Source organism: Cnephaeus nilssonii (genome assembly GCF_951640355.1).
Source record: "Cnephaeus nilssonii genome assembly, chromosome: 17".
Lineage (NCBI taxonomy): Eukaryota > Metazoa > Chordata > Mammalia > Chiroptera > Vespertilionidae > Cnephaeus > Cnephaeus nilssonii.
The window spans coordinates 1942098-1959054 of NC_137088.1; the positions used below are offsets into that span (position 1 = coordinate 1942098).

The 16957-nt window shown below is 60.8% G+C and overlaps 1 protein-coding gene across 1 annotated transcript; it reads right to left on the reverse strand.

The window, feature by feature from the left end:
* Positions 1 to 3595: 3595 nt before the first annotated feature.
* On the reverse strand, positions 3596 to 12481 carry MON1A (MON1 homolog A, secretory trafficking associated). Its single transcript, XM_079794867.1, has 6 exons — positions 12261 to 12481; positions 9285 to 9424; positions 7518 to 8000; positions 6196 to 6961; positions 4196 to 4343; positions 3596 to 4104 (listed from the first exon to the last, which is right to left on the reverse strand). The coding sequence occupies exons 2-6, from the start codon at positions 9409 to 9411 to the stop codon at positions 3964 to 3966; spliced, it is 1665 nt and encodes a 554-aa protein (XP_079650993.1). The 5' UTR covers positions 9412 to 9424; positions 12261 to 12481; the 3' UTR covers positions 3596 to 3963.
* Between the last annotated feature and the right edge of the window lie 4476 nt (positions 12482 to 16957).

Genomic DNA, 16957 nt, shown 5'->3' on the forward strand with positions numbered 1-16957 from the left:
GCACAGACTACAGACACCCTCATTGTTATCTGCGGGCCCCATCTCTGTGTGCTACACATGTTCATTGTTAACTATCCTATACCCGCCAATGTCCCGGGTTCGATTCCGGTCAAGGGCACATGCCCGAGTTGTGAGCTGGATCCCCAGTAGAGGGCGTGCAGGAGGCAGCCAATCACTGATTCATTATTGATGTTTCTCTCTACCTCCCCTTCCTCTCTGAAATCAATAAAAATATATTTAATATATAAAGTGCAAAACTGCCATTTTCTCAACCATTGAGTTTTTTTTTTTTCTCAATCTATCCAGATTTTGCTTCCCAGCAACTGCTGTCAGTTTGGATCAAATAAACTCAAAATTTCTTACAGGTTTGGTCATTTCTTGCGTTTACATTCTAAATGTATAAAATAAGCCGGAAAACTGCCATTTACTGGAGCATTTTCTCAATCCATTGAGATTTTACTTCCTGGCAATTGTCATCAGTTGGGCTCAAATAAACTCATAAAAATTCTCTACAGGTTTGAACATTTCTTACATTGACGCCGGTCCCCCCTAACACCAAAGAGGGGCCCCGGGGGACACCCTCCACCTCGCAGCCCCCTCAGCCACGGGGGGCCTGGACCCTGGAGGGCGGGGAAACTCGCAGGATGGCCTTGGTCTGAGGACCTGTGAAGCCTGGCTCTGTCTCCCCAGTGGGGTGAGACCAAACCTGGGCGCAGCAACCTCGGTCTTGGGTTCCGGCTGGGAAAGAATTCAGAGCCGAGACCCAAACCGTAAGAGATGGTTTGTTTGGTAAGTCACAGAGGTGGGAAAGTAGTTCCCAGAAGAAATGGGCTTAGGGAAGGCGCTGTGGTCAATGAATGGCCCTAGGAGCTTGGGAGTGAGGAAGCTAATGGCTACGTGCCTGGGGCAGGCAGGGGGAGAGAGGGGGGGGGGAAGGCCTGGGGCCTGGTCCTAAGGGTTTTAAGGGTGGCGATTCGGGTGGAGATGCTGCAGGAGGTCCCCTCAGAAGAGCTCAGTGGACTACCCGGCAGCTTTCCGGGGCGAGTCCTTTCCCGGCAGGGGTCAGTAATCAATGCAGCTGGGCCTGCCGTCACCGTCAGCTGCTTTTGTTGCTTATCGGGGCCTGGAGCGGAAATACCACTGAGGCCTAGATGTTCTATCTCCAGAGAGAAAAGGTCAGGGGGTCCACACCAGCGATGTGCGAGAGTAGGGAAAGGCACCTGGGGGAGAGGCCCCCCCGACAACTGTCCTTTGCTAAGCACCTGGGCTTTCCGTCCTGGTGACCTGCTCCTGGCCCGTCGTCCTTGCTCCGCCTACAACACCAGGGCTCTGAAGAGTGAGGGGGGTGGGAGAGAGAGCCCTCAGCCCAACAGGACCCCACCTGGCCCTCGGAGCTGTAACCTCCTCTCCCCGCCCCTACTCCTTGCTCCTCCTTCCAGGAGCACCCTTCCCCTTTCTCCTCTGCAGCGTGGGTGGCACCTCCTCCAGGGAGCCTTCCAGGTCCAGGCAGTCCAGTTCCACTGTTGGGGTCTCACAGACGCTATGCTACATCCACCCCAGCGTAGTTCATTCTGGATAACTGACCCCCTCCCCCATTCCTAGTGCTGGACTCTGCCTCCATGCTGAGCACGTGGTGACCGGGAGCGGAAGGAGCACCTGTGTGGCCACACCCAGTGCCGGGGGAGCCCAGGGCCGGGGGTGATGTAAAGGCACTCCCTTCTCTAACCAGAATCGGCCGGAAATGAGTACACACGCACGGAAAATCACGGCACGGCTCCCGTGTTCCGCAGCCACCGTGTCTAAAGGTAGTCGGCGGGGCAAACCCGGAATGAAATGTTCTCCGCCTGGAGCAGAGACGTGGGCGGGAAGGGGAGAGAGAGAAACATTGATGGAGACACACACAGCCTCCCGCACAGGACCCTGGCCCGCCCTTGACCTGGAATCGAACCTGCGACCCTTTGGTGTGCAGGCTGAGCTCTCACCACTGAGTCATGCCAGCCAGGGCGAGACACGGGTTCCCAGGACCTGTGTCCCACCTCCAGACACTGAGTCACCCGGCCCTCCCCTCCGGGTGGAGCGCAGCCGTTAACAGCTGGTTCTCTGCTGCCACCGTGTGGCCACGCTGCGGGCTGCCCCAGGCCGGCGTCTCCTCGCCTCCAGCTGGGTCACCGGGCGCAGGTGTCCGGTGTCCGCAGGAGCGCCTGTCCCCTCCCCAGCTGCAGAGGCGGAGGCAGCAAGCCCTGTGGGGAAGCCAGCTCAGGGCCCTGCAGCGCCCAAGGCTCCCCTGGAACTCACAAAGCCTGGCCTCTGCCTGGCTCACGGCCTGTCCAAGGGCCGCCCAGCTGCCACCTCGAAGGAGCGCTGGCCGTTCTGCCCGCTCTGGGCTCGCCCTCCCCTCGAGAACTAGTGCCCGCCTCTTCCTCAGCCAGAGACCACCGAGAGGCAGCAGGGGCCTCCCTAACCACGCAGAACCCGCCACCTCGGCGGCAGCACCCTCTGTGGCTCCCCGCCGCCCGCCGGGCTTTCACCTGGAGTCGAGAGCCCGAGGCCTTGAAGACTCCTCCGGCTTCGCTGTGAACCGGTCCTACCAGGTCCTTCCCTCTGCACATGCTGCTTCCTCCCCAGGAGCACCTTCCCTGCTTGCCCGTCATCCCTCCCCGACCCCCAGATAAACCCCACCCCCCAGGTGTCCGCTCTCCGAGGTTCACACACTCCTCTCACTGTGACCCCCCTCACCCACCAGGACGGGCAGGAGAAGCCGAGTCCGGCAGGGTCAGGACCGTCAACAAGGGCAGCTCGGTCGACTGCTGACACCGTAGCAGCGGGGACTCTGGCCTGGCCGCCCCGGCCCGGAGGCAGGGGCTGCAGCCTTGGCAGGAGCAAGGGGAAGAACAGCAGGAGACTGGCAGAAAGGCCGCCAGGGCCTGTGTGCAGGGCAGGCAGCGAAGCTGTGGCTGCTCCCGAGGGCTTTGGGGACCCGGGCAGGTGGCCTGCTGCCATCCTCGTTCTCCTGGGAGCAGGGAGGGACCAGGGGCAGGGCTGTGCTGCCATTTCCTGGGACAGTGGAGTAGGACCTTCTGTGCGCCTTCGCCGAGGCCACCCACATGGACACTCCACATGGCTTGGCTTCCGCGCAGATAGTTGGCCCAGCTCTCAGGCTGAGGAGCGTGACTCATGCCAGTCTGAAGACGTAGACAGTGGACGCTGTTCTGATAAACACTTCCTGTCTCCCACTGCCGCCGCCCCCGCCAGGGAGGTGGTCACGTTGTGGCAGAACGAGAGGCCCCTGCACTGAGCCCTGAGCTCTGCCCCGGGAGGGTCTCAGGAGAGTGGCCGAGGCTGGGCCTTCCCTGCTCAGCCCCCTGGGCCCCAGCTGTGCCAGGGCTGACCCTCCCCACCTTGTTCAGCCCTGCCCCGGCCCAGCGACAGCAGCCCATGGAGCAGGGCCACAGCCAGGGCTGACCGTCCCCACCTTGTTCAGCCCTGCCCCGGCCCAGCGACAGCAGCCCATGGAGCAGGGCCACAGCCAGGGCTGCCCGTGCTTAGGTGGTCCTTGGGGGCCCACGCAGGGGTGAGGGGAGGCACAGGGGACTCTGAGTGTGGGGGAAGGGCTGGGAGGGGCAAAGCCAGTGGGATCTAGAGAAACCTTTACGTGTGGGGGGACTTCGGCGGAATGAAAACAGCTCAAGCCCAGGGTCCCACGCTGAGCTCCTGCGGCCTGATGCTGGTCGAGGGAGGGAGGGCGGGAGGGAGGGAGAGAGGGCGGGCCGGGGCTAGGGCGGAGCCCCGGTGTCTGTGTGTGAGCGAGAGTGAGTGAGCGAGGGAACCAATGCCGAGGCCGACACGTGTCTTCCCCGAAGCACTTTAATGCACGCCCCCAGTCCCTGCCTGCCGCCTGACCTGAGTTCCCACGGCTCCCGCGGCCCGGAGGGCGCAGGGGCGCTGAGCCCACACACGTTCCCGTCAGTAGGTGAGGGGCGTCAGGATGAAGAGGCGGTCTTCTTCCTTGCGGATCCAGCGCATCAGCTTATGGATGGCGTCCACGGCGGACGCCTTGGTCCCCAGGGGGCTGTAGCACATGTAGAGCTCAAAGGCACCTGTCACCTGAAGGAGGGGCACAGGGTGACCACCCGGGTGAGACACGCCCTGCGCCCGTGCCAGGCCCCCGGAGCCCGGCTCGCCCCGGCCGCCTTACCCAGGCCAGGAGGTTCTCGTGGGGGCCTGTGTAGTAGATGGTCTTGAGGGGCCGGGAGGCGTTGTGGGCTCGGCTGTGCAGGTACTGGTAGAGGCCCAGCAGCCGCTCCTGCTCCTCCTCACTGGCGTACGGGGCCTCCATTTCCGGGCTGGAGGCGGGGGAGTGGGTGTGAAAGGCCTGCCCGCCATGCCTGCTCTGGAGATCCAGAAGCACCTGTTCCTGGCCGCCAGTGTCCTACCCTCCAAATGCTCCCCCAGGACCGGCCCTGTCTCCCCCCCACAGCAGACTCCCCAGGAAGGGCTGGGCCCACCCAGCCTGGAGGCCTGACCTCCCCCAAGTTCATGGCATCCTGGCTGAGCCTCGCTGAGAGCGGCCCGTAGGAGTTTAAGTGCCCAAGTCGGAGGGACAGGCCTGAAGTGGAGGGAAGGAAGGTGAGCTGGGAACTCTCTGGACCCCAAAGGGGTGAGGGGGAGGCAGAAGCTGCCCCATCTGGCCTCAGCCCTCTGCTGGAGGAGGGGAGGAGCCCCGCATCCTGGGCTGGACCGGCGACCCCTGAGGCAGAGAGACTCCAGGACAAGGGGCCGAGACTTCTGTTCCAGCTCCTTCCCCGGTGCATCGGGCGTTTCCGGGCCGCCGGGGAATAAAGGAGAGGGGTGAGCCCGTGGAGAGGAGGGCGAGAGGGGTGTGAGCCCGTGGAGAGGAGGGCGAGAGGGGTGAGCCCGTGGAGAGGAGGGCGAGAGGGGTGTGAGCCCGTGGAGAGGAGGGCGAGAGGGGTGAGCCCGTGGAGAGGGGTGAGCCCGTGGAGAGGAGGGCGAGAGGGGTGAGCCCGTGGAGAGGGGTGAGCCCGTGGAGAGGAGGGCGAGAGGGGTGAGCCCGTGGAGAGGAGGGCGAGAGGGGTGAGCCCGTGGAGAGGAGGGCGAGAGGGGTGAGCCCGTGGAGAGGAGGGCGAGAGGGGTGAGCCCGTGGAGAGGAGGGCGAGGGGTGTGAGCCCGTGGAGAGGAGGGCGAGGGGTGTGAGCCCGTGGAGAGGAGGGCGAGGGGTGTGAGCCCGTGGAGAGGAGGGCGAGAGGGGTGAGCCCGTGGAGAGGAGGGCGAGGGGTGTGAGCCCGTGGAGAGGAGGGCGAGAGGGGTGTGCCCGTGGAGAGGAGGGCCAGAGGTGTGAGCCCGTGGAGAGGGGTGAGCCCGTGGAGAGGAGGGCGCGAGGGGTGAGCCCGTGGAGAGGAGGGCGAGGGGTGTGAGCCCGTGGAGAGGAGGGCGCGAGGTGTGAGCCCGTGGAGAGGGGTGAGCCCGTGGAGAGGAGGGTGAGGGGTGTGTGCCCGTGGAGAGGAGGGCGCGAGGTGTGAGCCCGTGGAGAGGAGGGCGAGGGGTGTGAGCCCGTGGAGAGGAAGGCGAGGGGTGTGAGCCCGTGGAGAGGAGGGCGAGAGGGGTGAGCCCGTGGAGAGGAGGGCGAGAGGGGTGTGAGCCCGTGGAGAGGAGGGCGAGAGGGGTGTGAGCCCGTGGAGAGGAGGGCGAGGGGTGTGAGCCCGTGGAGAGGAAGGCGAGGGGTGTGAGCCCGTGGAGAGGAGGGCGAGAGGGGTGAGCCCGTGGAGAGGAGGGCGAGGGGTGTGAGCCCGTGGAGAGGAGGGCGAGAGGGGTGAGCCCGTGGAGAGGAGGTCGAGGGGTGTGAGCCCGTGGAGAGGAGGGCGAGAGGTGTGAGCCCGTGGAGAGGAGGGCGCGAGGTGTGAGCCCGTGGAGAGGAGGGCGAGAGGGGTGAGCCCGTGGAGAGGAGGTCGAGGGGTGTGAGCCCGTGGAGAGGAGGGCGAGAGGGGTGAGCCCGTGGAGAGGAGGGCGAGGTGTGAGCCCGTGGAGAGGAGGGCGAGGGGTGTGAGCCCGTGGAGAGGAGGGCGAGAGGGGTCAGAGTGAAACAGACCGGGTGTCGCTCCGTTCCCAGAGGGTGGTCAGTTTCCCCGCTGCCTCAGCGCTCAGGCCCCACCAGCCCGCTCCCCAGCCCGGCTCCCTCACCTGGTGAAGAGGCCCGAGCTCTTGGACTTGTAGAGGAAGTGGCGCAGGTCGGGGATGCCCACCTGGGCGACGCTGTAGCAGGGCGTGCGCAGGGCCTCCCGCAGCGCCACGTGGGCCCCGCGCTTGCGCAGGCGCTCCTGGAAGCGGCGGCGGCAGTCCGAGACGGCGAAGAAGTCCTCGCGGTCGGTGGAGACGAGCAGCAGGCACAGGTCGGTGTCGGGCTCCAGGTAGGAGATGTGCGCGTGGAAGAAGCCGGCCGCGTTGAACTTGGGCAGGCACACGGGCGTCCAGGCCTCGCCCTCGCGGAAGGACGAGGAGGAGCTGATGAGGTTGAAGAGCAGGTGCAGGTCGATGGGGTGCAGGAACTGGTCCCGGCGGCGCACGAGCGCCACGAGCTGGTTGCGCGCCAGCAGGATGGAGAAGACGAGGCTGCGCGCGCGGGCCTGCTGCAGGCTGGCGCTCACCGCGTCCCGCACGGCCGCCGCCAGGGGCAGGCAGCGCGCCGCGCCCATCAGGAAGCTGGGGTCCCGCGCCATGAGCTGCAGCAGGTTGTCGGTGATGCGCTCCGAGCCCGAGAGCAGGCGCCGCAGGTCGTAGTTCTGCTTCTGCTGGAAGATGTGGCTCAGCTGCGCGCCCGTGAGGAGGCTCAGGATCTGGTAGTAGATGTACAGCAGCTCCTGCGTCAGCTCCTGCGCCGACTGCCGCGTGCGCGCCACCGCCACCAGCACCAGGGGGCTCCGGCGCACGAACACTACTTTGTAGCCATCTGGGGGGGAGCGGCGGGGGGACGTCAGCTGCAGCCCCTTCCAGGAAGCCCTCCTGGATTGGCCTCACCCAACTCCCTCGGAGCCCTGCCTCCTGGCAGCTGCCTCCTTGCACATCCTCTCCACCCTCCCTCTGAGCTCTGCACACAGTAGGGGCTTCAGGCCCCCTTTCCCTGAGGGAGCCGGGCCTGTCCCTGCAACTTGCCTCACAGACTAGCACCAGCTGAAAGCGGAAGCACTTCAGAAAAGCACGCATTCCTGTGCTAAATGGCAACAAGAGCCGGGGGAGGGGGGGTCCTCAGGACCTGGGGTTTTGGGTAACCTCCCCAGGCTTCCCACTCTCTCCAAGGGCAAAGCCCACATCAGAGCCACCTTTGGCCTCCACAGCCCTCGGGGGCGGCCAGGGCGTTATTCGCTGCTCAGATGAGACCTGGAGACAGTGAGTGGGGGGGCTGCCCTGGGCCGCACAGCACAGCCCGCCCTCTAGGCCGGGGAGTCCACCCCGCTGGGAAGGGACCATGGCCAGGGGCGCCCTCCCAGCCCCCTCAGGTGGCTCACCTGCGTGGATGGAGCGAATGGCGTTCTTGTCGGCCTCCAGGAAGGACACCAGGGCCACCATGACCCCCATGGTGCTGGACAGGGCCTCCTCGGACCCGTAGCGCGAGTACACGGGCTTCCCCGCCTCACTCAGCACGAACACGTGCTTCTGGTGCAGCCGCCAGGCCTCCGCGGCCTCCTCGTCCCCCTCTCCCGCGCCCTCCCTGGGGGACTCGGTGGCCGGTCTCCCCGAGGCCCCCGGGGGTTCCGCCCAGTCCTCGGAGCTTCCTGGCAGCATCTCCTCCTGCAGGTCCCGGGCCACGCCTGTCAGCTGGGTGCTCAGCTCACTGAAGTCCTGGCTGATCTGGCGCATGTCCGCAGGCAGCGGGGGTGGCCCCCCAGCACCCTCCTCGGGACTCTCCCCGGGAGCCGCCCCATTCTCCGGTTCAGTCAGGTCCTCGTAGGAGCGGGCGTGGACGAACATGGCACCCTCCTGCCCGGCACCTGCCAGCCGAGAGCACCAGGCTTAGAGCCGCCGCCGCCGCCGGCCCCTCACAGCAAGGCGTCGCCCAGACGCGCCAGCGTGGCTGCCTGTCTCCGTGAGGCAAGTCCCTCTTCCCGCTGCTGCGGTCCGCCTGCGACTCGCTGGCCACCAGGCTCCTCCGCCAACCACACGGGGCCAGGCCCAAGGCCTCATGGCGGGGGCAGCTGCTGTCCGCCCGCCTCTCACTCTCATCGGACAGCCTTGTCCGTGCCAGGCACACGGGCCTCTGTCCACCTGCTCCTTGGGCACTCAACACCGCCCACCGACCCCAGGGCGTCTGCACCTGCTCCTCCCTCCGCCCGGCAGGCACCCCAGCCCCTCGCACGGCCTGCTCTGTCAGCGCTCGGCAAAGATGCTAGCTGCCTCCTCACCTGACCGCCAAGCCCAGCACTGTATCCTCCCTCCTCACCTGTCCTCCTCACCTGACCGCCAAGCCCAGCACTGTATCCCTCCCTCCTCACCTGTCCTCCTCACCTGACCGCCAAGCCCAGCACTGTATCCCTCCCTCCTCACCTGTCCTCCTCACCTGACCGCCAAGCCCAGCACTGTATCCTCCCTCCTCAATATCTCCTGTCGGTGACTGTCCTTCTCCCCAACTGTGATGGGGTTCCCCCCACGGCCGGAAGCTGGCCGTTCACTGCGGTGTGCCCGGTCCCCCTGCCCTGGATGCCTCCTGTGCGCAGTGACTCTCCCCGGGGAGACGGCCACGCCGCTGAAAGGGCCCACCAGCCTGTGACTCCCCCAGGGACCTTGTCAGTCTTCCTCTTCTGACTTGTTTTTTGACAGAATAACTCAACAGATATATTTTGGGTCTCCATTATGAGTTCAGCACTGGACTAGGCATTGAGGATACAACTGCTCTGTGCTCAGAGCTCAGAGAGAGATGGGCAACACGTACATAAAAATGAAATTACAAAATAACGAGTGCTCTGTACAGAGCAGGACTGCCTCGCGAGGAGGCGACATTCACACCGAGAGCGGGAGCGGAGCCCCGCAGGTTCACTGCGGACGGGAGGGAGGGAGGAGCCCAGGCTGGCGGCAGACAGCCCGGGGAGCATGGCCGGCCGACGTGTGCGCAGAGGAAGGCGGGAAGCAGACTGAGCTCGGTCCTCCAGGACCCCCAGCCTCTGACAACGCCCAGGGAGCTGAGCACACACTCCATGGCCTGGGAGGGAGAGAGTGGAGGGAATCCAGGCCGACCTGGAGGCTGCGCTAGCGGCCAGCCGTGCACACCCTGCCCGTACCTGGCTCCATTCCCTGGGCCAGCCCTGGGGTGGGGCTCTCGGCTCTCTCCACACTCTGCCCATCTGCAGGAGCCAGTGTGCCGTCCGGGCACTCGCTGCTTCTCTTCCTCTGCATGTCAGCAGCCATCCCTTCGGACCTCCTGTGGGCAAACGAAAGGCATCATCCAGAGGAAGGGGAGGCGCTATTGGCAGGGAACACTGCCATCATTAACAGCGATGAAGTGTCCCTCCCAGGACCCAGCTCAGTCCTCTGGGGGTGGCCTCTGAGTACTCCCCTCTAGAAAATGAAGTTGGTTGCCCTGACCTATGTGGCTCAGTTTGGTTGAGTAACATCCCGTGCACTGAAAGGTCACAGGTTCGATTCCCGGCCACAGCACATGCCCAGGTTGTGGGCTCAATCTCTCTCTCTCTCTCTCTCTCTCTCTCTCTCTCTCTCTCTCTTTGTTCTTTTCCTGATCAGAAAAGGAAGAATTCATGGTTATCTATTCATTGTCGAAAACTTGGTTGGAAAGGCCAAAAATAGTATAAAGAAAAGATGTCATTTCCCCCCATGCACATTTCCCACTGTTCACACTTTAGTGTATTTCCTTCTAGTCTTTTTTCTTTTTTCTAATGTATATAAAAGGTAACTTTTTTTACAAACTGGTAACAGCAGGTAAAGCTCACTGAATGCCTAGGCAGCCACTAAGGGATGTGGATGGAGTCTGCTGTTCCTGAGCACTGCTCTCGGAGGCAGGCGCTCCTCCGGGCCAGCTCTGGAGAGGAAGGAAGCAGGATGGGGGAGGAAGTGCCTGGCCCGATGTCACCGCAGGAAGGAGGCCTGAGAGCTGGGCATTGAAACAACTCTGTCCTGATACCTTTCACTGAACATCCCAACAAGCACAGTGCTCCATTCAAAATGGAGCTGAGCCCGGCTGGCGTGGCTCAGTGGCTGAACACCGACCTATGAACCAGGAGGTCACGGTTCAATTCCCAGTCAGGGCACAGGCCTGGGTTGTGGGCTCGATCCCCAGTGAGGGGTGTGCAGGAGGCAGCCAATCAATGATTCTCATCATCCATGTTTCTCTCTCTCCCTCTCCCTTCCTCTCTGAAATCAATAAACACCTATTTTTTAAAACAGAGTTGAGCAATCGTTTTCTTTCTGGATATGTAGGCACTTGCCGTGTGGCCTCTGGAGGCCCTGCCTGCAGGGAAGACTTGTCCCCGCTAGTAATCGAGTGTCAGGAACGTCTCTGGAGAGGGACCTGAGTTAACCTGGTTTGCTTTCATAAGTCTCAGTTTTCTCATCTATGAAATGGGTCAGTGGTAATACAGATTCATCGGGCTGTGGAGAATTAAATGAGATAATCCATGTAATCTGGCTACCCCGGTGCAGGGTAGGCACGGTACACTCAGCTGCTGCCATTCGCACATGATGACTGTTCTGACTTAGCCTTCAACCACGTGTAGCTGTACTTACACGGATTCCCTCAGTGGTCTCTGCCCTGTACAACACTCTGAGAGTCTGCTCCCTTCCAGCCAGGCCCAGCGTGGACCGGCCTGGGAAAACATGTTTCTGACCTTGTGAAGCCAGTGCGCTCTGGCCTGACGTGACCCACCTGTGATACGGGGCAAAGAGCTGTCTATGGGACTAGGGCTGGGCGTTCCTCCAGGCTAACGGGCTCCTCCTGGGCCCTGGACGTGCAAGAACAGACCATGCATTTGCTCTCTGCTGCTCCTGGGAGTCTCTCCCAAGTTGGACTCCTTGGTCCGCCACATGTTCCTGTCCTTTGGCCTTGCATCTCGGGCTCACAGATCCCAACAAGGTCTACAGCAGCCTTCCAATGTCCCCGGGGGCCACTGCCTTGTGGCTTCAGGTGTCCGAGTCAAGCCTGGCGGAGTAGTACCCACATGGAGTGGGGGTGGGGTCCGCTGGCCGGGGCTGGTGGACGCCCCCTTCACCGCAGCTGCCCTGCCACCTGAGACCATGCAGCATCTCAGCATCTCCAAGGCCAACTGGGGACCCCGCCAGGTGCCCTGATGAAGCAAACAGCTCTCCAGACACTCACCCTGGAAACTAGGCAGGGAGCAGAGCCAGCCCAAGCGCCCCTGGATCCATAGCCTGGACCGCCAGCGCCTGCGAGGCTGCGCCTGAAGCGGCTGAGGCAGAGCGGGCTCTGGGAACCAGGCCCAGCGGAGGTGCTCCCTTGGGGCCTCCTAAGGCAGCTTCTCCGGACGCCCCGGGTGCTTGGCCTAAAGGTGCTCAGCTGTGACAGGAGCCGCCAGCAGGCCGGCCTCCCTCCCTCAGGTGCCCGCCCTGCGGGGGGGAGGGCCGGGCCAAAGCCCCTCCCCGCTGGCCCCCTCTTCCTGCTTAGAGAGAGCTCCCTGCAGCCTTGACCCTTTGGGGCGTGGCCTGGGGGAGGGTGCAGACCGGGCCCAGGTGAGGCGGGGAGTAGGTGCTTCCGCAGGGTGCCTCCTCCAGGCGCAGAGCGTCGCCGGGAACCCGCCACTCCCCGCTCCAACCAAGGCGCGCTGTGCGCCCCCCCTAGCCAACTCGAGCCCAGAGAGGGTGGCTCACCCAGGACGAGGGGCAGCCCGACAAGGAGTCAGAGCACCCTCGTGGGCAGAGGCCCAAGGCCCAAGACAGTCTTGTTCAGGGGCTGCCCCGCTCAGCCCAGTCACCTCTGCGGATCTTGGAGCGAGAACTCTGCGGGCGGAATGTGTGCATTGGGGGGCGGGTCCTTCCTGGCCACTGCCCCCTCCAGGACTTTGCCCTCGCAGCCAAAGGGGGGCTCCAGGCCTCGCCTTCTGTATCCCCCAGCTGGGGACCAACCGGCCAAAGGACCCCCCCGGAGAGAACCTGTCCTCCTGCCGCAGAAGGCAGCGCGGAGGGCAGGACCCCTTCCCCCACCTGCCGCCCAAGCCCCTCCCTCCAAGGATGACAGCTCTCCAGTCTCCCGGCGCCCCCAGGCCACGTGGGCTGGCAGTCGGACCTACCTGTGTCTGGGGGGGCCCCAGGACGCAGCGATCGCCGGTCACTGCCCTCTGCCGGACCCCCGGGAGGGCGCTGCGATCGGGCCGGGCCGGGACTGAGAGCGCAGGTTCGCGGGGCCACGACGCCCTGTGGACACCGACATGGCCACAGCGCGGACCACCGCCCCCGCCCCCGCCCGTCGCCCGGCCGCCGGCCCAGGAAGCCTGCCCTCGCCCGCCTCTCCCCGCGGAGGCCCGGCTCCAGCCTCCCGGCCCGACCCTGCCCGTCTCCGGCTGCATGATGGGAAATGGAGTCCGCAGAGCGCGGGCGCCCGCGGTGCCGGGGGGCGGGGCGTCCGGTCCCCGCAGAGCCCCGGCCGGGCGTGATCTGGGTGGGGCGCTCTCGCCCCGCCGCGCCTTCTCCGGCGTCCGGTCGCGCCCCGCGCTTCCTCCAAGTCCCGATCCCGCGTGGACCCGAGACCCGCCGCCCGGCCCCGCCGCCCTGCGCACCGGAGGCGTCTGTCGCGGGAGAGAGAGGCGCGTGGGCGCTGTTGTGACGTGGAAGGGCCGCGGGGCTTGGAGAGCTTGTGAACGTCTTTAGTGGGCTGTGAAGCATGTGCGCACCGCAGTTGTTGCTCAGAAACACATCCTTTTGGCCACGTTTTAATACTATACGAAGAGGCTCTAAAACAGTAATTCTCACATCTGACCGCACATAGAGTGACCTGGGGAGCTTACAAACAAACAAAACCCCGATGCCAGACCCTGCGGGGCTCAGTGGGTTAGAGCGCCTCCGGATTACCTCTCCACCCTCTCCCTACAGGCTGCCGGGTCAGCCCTGGTCACGGCACATACAAGAATCAAACAATGGCCCTGGCCGGTTTGGCTCAGTGGATAGAGCGTCGGCCTGCGGACTGAAAGGTCCCAGGTTCGATTCCGGTCAAGGGCATGTACCTTGGTTGCGGGCACAGCCCCAGTGGGAGGTGTGCAGGAGGCAGCTGATCGATGTTCGATGTTTCTGACTCTCTATCCCTCTCCCTTCCTCTCTGTAAAAAATCAATAAAATATATGAAAAAAAAAAAGAATCAAACAATGAATGCATACGTAAGTAGAACAACAAATCGATGTTCCTCTCTCTCCAATCAATAAATAATTAAAAAACAAAACACAAAGCACTAATGCCTGGACACCACCCCTAGAGAACGTGACTTAATTGGATTGGGATAGGACTCACGCCAGAGCATCTTTTTAAAAGCTGCCCAGGTGATTGGCCAGGGCAAGGAACTGCTACAGAACGTGTCCTTTCCTAGACGCAAAGCAATAAGACAGGAACACGTAAAGCTTCCCCAAACACATTTATTTTTGCAGAACAGTTGGAAGATGTAAAACTAGGGGTTAACAACAATACTGCTCGTGTGTTCTCCGAAGCAATCACATCGCTTTACAGCTCCGTAGTCCATTCGCCGACAGTTCCGGGTGCAGGAAGAGTCTGGAGTCACTCCTTTGATTCCCCTCACTGGTCAAGGTCCCAGAGCCGTGCCCTGCCCTGCGCTTGTCTTGTGGTCTCAGAGGGCCGCCCCTGGGCAGCCTCCCTCCACAGCACTGGCTGTGGTCACAGGGTGATGCCGAAGCTGTGGCCTTTTACCAGAGAGGGCTTTGCGCAGGCCTCGTGGGCCCTGGCACATAACTCAAGGGAAGATTTCTCCTCCCTTTTAGGTAAGAACGTGTGAGAAAACGCCCAGCTCCTTAAGGATTCCCGGGAAAGGAGACAGGAGGAGGAGGAGCCTCTCAGGTCTCCAAGGTCATTGCTTATTCTCTCTCCTCACCGGCTCAGGTGTCCAGGCTCCTCCCTTAGAGGAAATATATGGACATATCTCACTTGTATAGTTTCGTTCCCATAAGTCCCACCAGGTTACATTATGAGGGTGTAAGCCAAGAAGATCCCACCTTCTCTGATTTGGTACAGAAACATTTCCTGAACCGAAAAATGGTGCCCCGTAGAATTGATCCCCACAGAAGACATTTAAAGTGTTCTGACATTCCTGGTGAGTCCCCCGTCAGTCTCCATGTTGCCCCCAGGGTGTCTTCGAGTCTCACTCTTGCTCTCAAGTACCTCCCCATCAGAAAGCACCACTGCCACTTAGAAGTATTGCATCTACGTAGCCAAGCAAATGGCCACGTATACTGTACCCTAGGTCCGTGGTCGGCAAACTGCGGCTCGAGAGTGCATCTTTTAAAAAGCTTCCCAGGTGACTGAGCGGTTTGCTGCTCTGTTGACTAATGAGTTTGCTGACCACTGGCATAACCAATGGACATGGACACTGGGGCGGAGGGGGCTTGTCCTGGGGGGTGGGAGTGGCGGGGGGCTGTCAATCGGGGAAAAAGGAGACATATGTAATACTTTAAACAATTAAAAAAAAAAAAGAATCAACCAGAGTGCATAAATAAGTGGAACAACAAATTGATGTTTGTCTCTAAAAACCAATCAATAAAAAAAACTTCATTTAATCCAGGGTCTGGGCACATGCCCAGGTATCAGGCTGGATCCCCCAGTGGGGGGCATGCAGGAGGCAGCTGATCAATGGTTCTCTTTCATCATTGATGTTTCTATCTCTCTCTCCCTCTCCCTTCCTTTCTGAAATCGATACAAATATATTTTAAAAAATAAAAAAATAAATCCTGGTCTTTTGGAACAAAAATGCATATCAATCCCATGTTGGCTGTGCTGCCTTGAATGGTGCTGTTGCAAACATTGGGCTTCGCCACCAACAACACTCCAGGCTACGCTGCACCTCCTGTTGCCCTCCAGGTTTGGGGTTCCTCGAGACCTTCGCTTGCTGTTTTGTGGGCCCACCGTTTTCACGGACCCAGCATGCCAACGCCACAAACCGCTTGTTCTTCCCCACGTTTCTTTTCTTTCATCGCTTTGCTGGACATTTCAGAACCCGAGGTTGGGGCTGTAACGCAGTGACCTCACTGCAGTCTGTCCCCAGCCCTGTCGCGTAAGTGACAGGGGAGACCCTTTCATGAGTCTTTCAGCGTCTTCAGCAGCTTTCTGCTCACACACATGCAGGACAGTTACCGGGGAGGGTCCTGAGCTAATGGTGACAGCCAGGCCTCCCCGGACCCTCCCCACAGGCCCCCTTCCTGCCTCCAGTGCTTCGCAGTCCCCGCAGGCAGCGGGTCGTCTCGCTCCGCTGGAAAGCCTCACGTGTGGTCTTCCATCATCTCTCTCCTGCTTACTGTCTCTCATTCTAATATTTGAGCCATGACCCACATGAGACTGAGACGATGAGGAACAACAGGCAGAATAATGTCTTTTTTTAAAATATATATATTTTATTGATTTTTTACAGAGAGGAAGGGAGAGGGATAGAGAGTTAGAAACATCGATGAGAGAGAAACATCGATCAGCTGCCTCCAGCACGCCTTCCACTGGGGATGTGCCCGCAACCAAGGTACATGCCCTTGACCGGAATCGAACCTGGGACCTTTCAGTCCGCAGGCCGACGCTCTATCCACTGAGCCAAACCGGTTAGGGCAGGATAATGTCTTTCTCTCTGAGAAAGATGTAGGGGCTGAAAGAGAGCCCACCTCCCTGATTGGACTCTGTACCACCCATTCCAAGTGAGGACACTGCTTTGGGTCAGCCCTTTCAAATGGCTCATAGTTCTTGATCTTAGGCAGTAAATACAACCTGGCAGGTACTATGGGCCCATGTAATTTAAAAAAAATTCCAGATGCTTCCTCTGAAAACGCTCAATGATTACCTTAATGAAAAGGGCAAAGCATTCAGCAGCATGAGCCTCGGAAGCATACCAGCCGGGGCTGTTATCCCCACGCCCTCTTCTTCCCTGCTGTGGGCAAATGACTTCGTCTTTCTGCGCTTTGGTTTCCTTAACTGGAAAGGGGTATATCATAAGGTTATTGGGAAGATTAGTTATTTTTTAAAATATATTCTTATTGATTTCAGAGAGGAAGGGAGAGGGAGAGAGAGAAAGAAACATCAATGATGAGAGAGAATCACTGATCGGCTGCCTCCTGCATGCCCCCTGCCGGGGATTGAGCCCACAACCCTGGCATGTGCCCTGACCAGGAATCGAACCGTGACCTCCTGGTTCATAAGTGGACGCTCAACCTCTGAGCCACGCCGGTCGGGCTACTGTGAGGACTAGATGAGATAACAAAATGCTAGCACAATGCCAGGCATATAGTGTGATGAAGGGTGGCAATTATTACTACCCAAGGACATTGGACGTAGGCAAGAATAATTAGTTCCTTAATACGGTTTACCTGTTTAGAGGATAAAGTACTCTCTGATAAGGGAAAAATGCATCAATAATGGTCTAGTTTGGCCCAGCTGGTGTAGCTTAGTGATTGAGAGTTGACCTTGAACCAGAGATCACAATTCAATGGTTCAATTCCTGGTCTGGGCACATGCCTGGGTTGCAGGCTCAATCCCTGGTGGGGGGAGTGCAGGAGTCAGCAAATCAATGACTCTCTCTCATCATTGATGTTTCTCTCTCTCTCTCCCTTTCCCTTCCTTCCTTGAAGTCACTAAAAATATATATTTTTAAAGATGGCCCAGTTTGGGAAGGAAAGTCAAAGTACCCACAGTTCTTTGTAGCTGTTCCTCCTCTTCTCTGGGACCTCTTTAGTGCTGGTGTGTCCCAGGGCCCAGGGCTGGAACTCCGACCTATCAGAACACACGCACTCCCTCA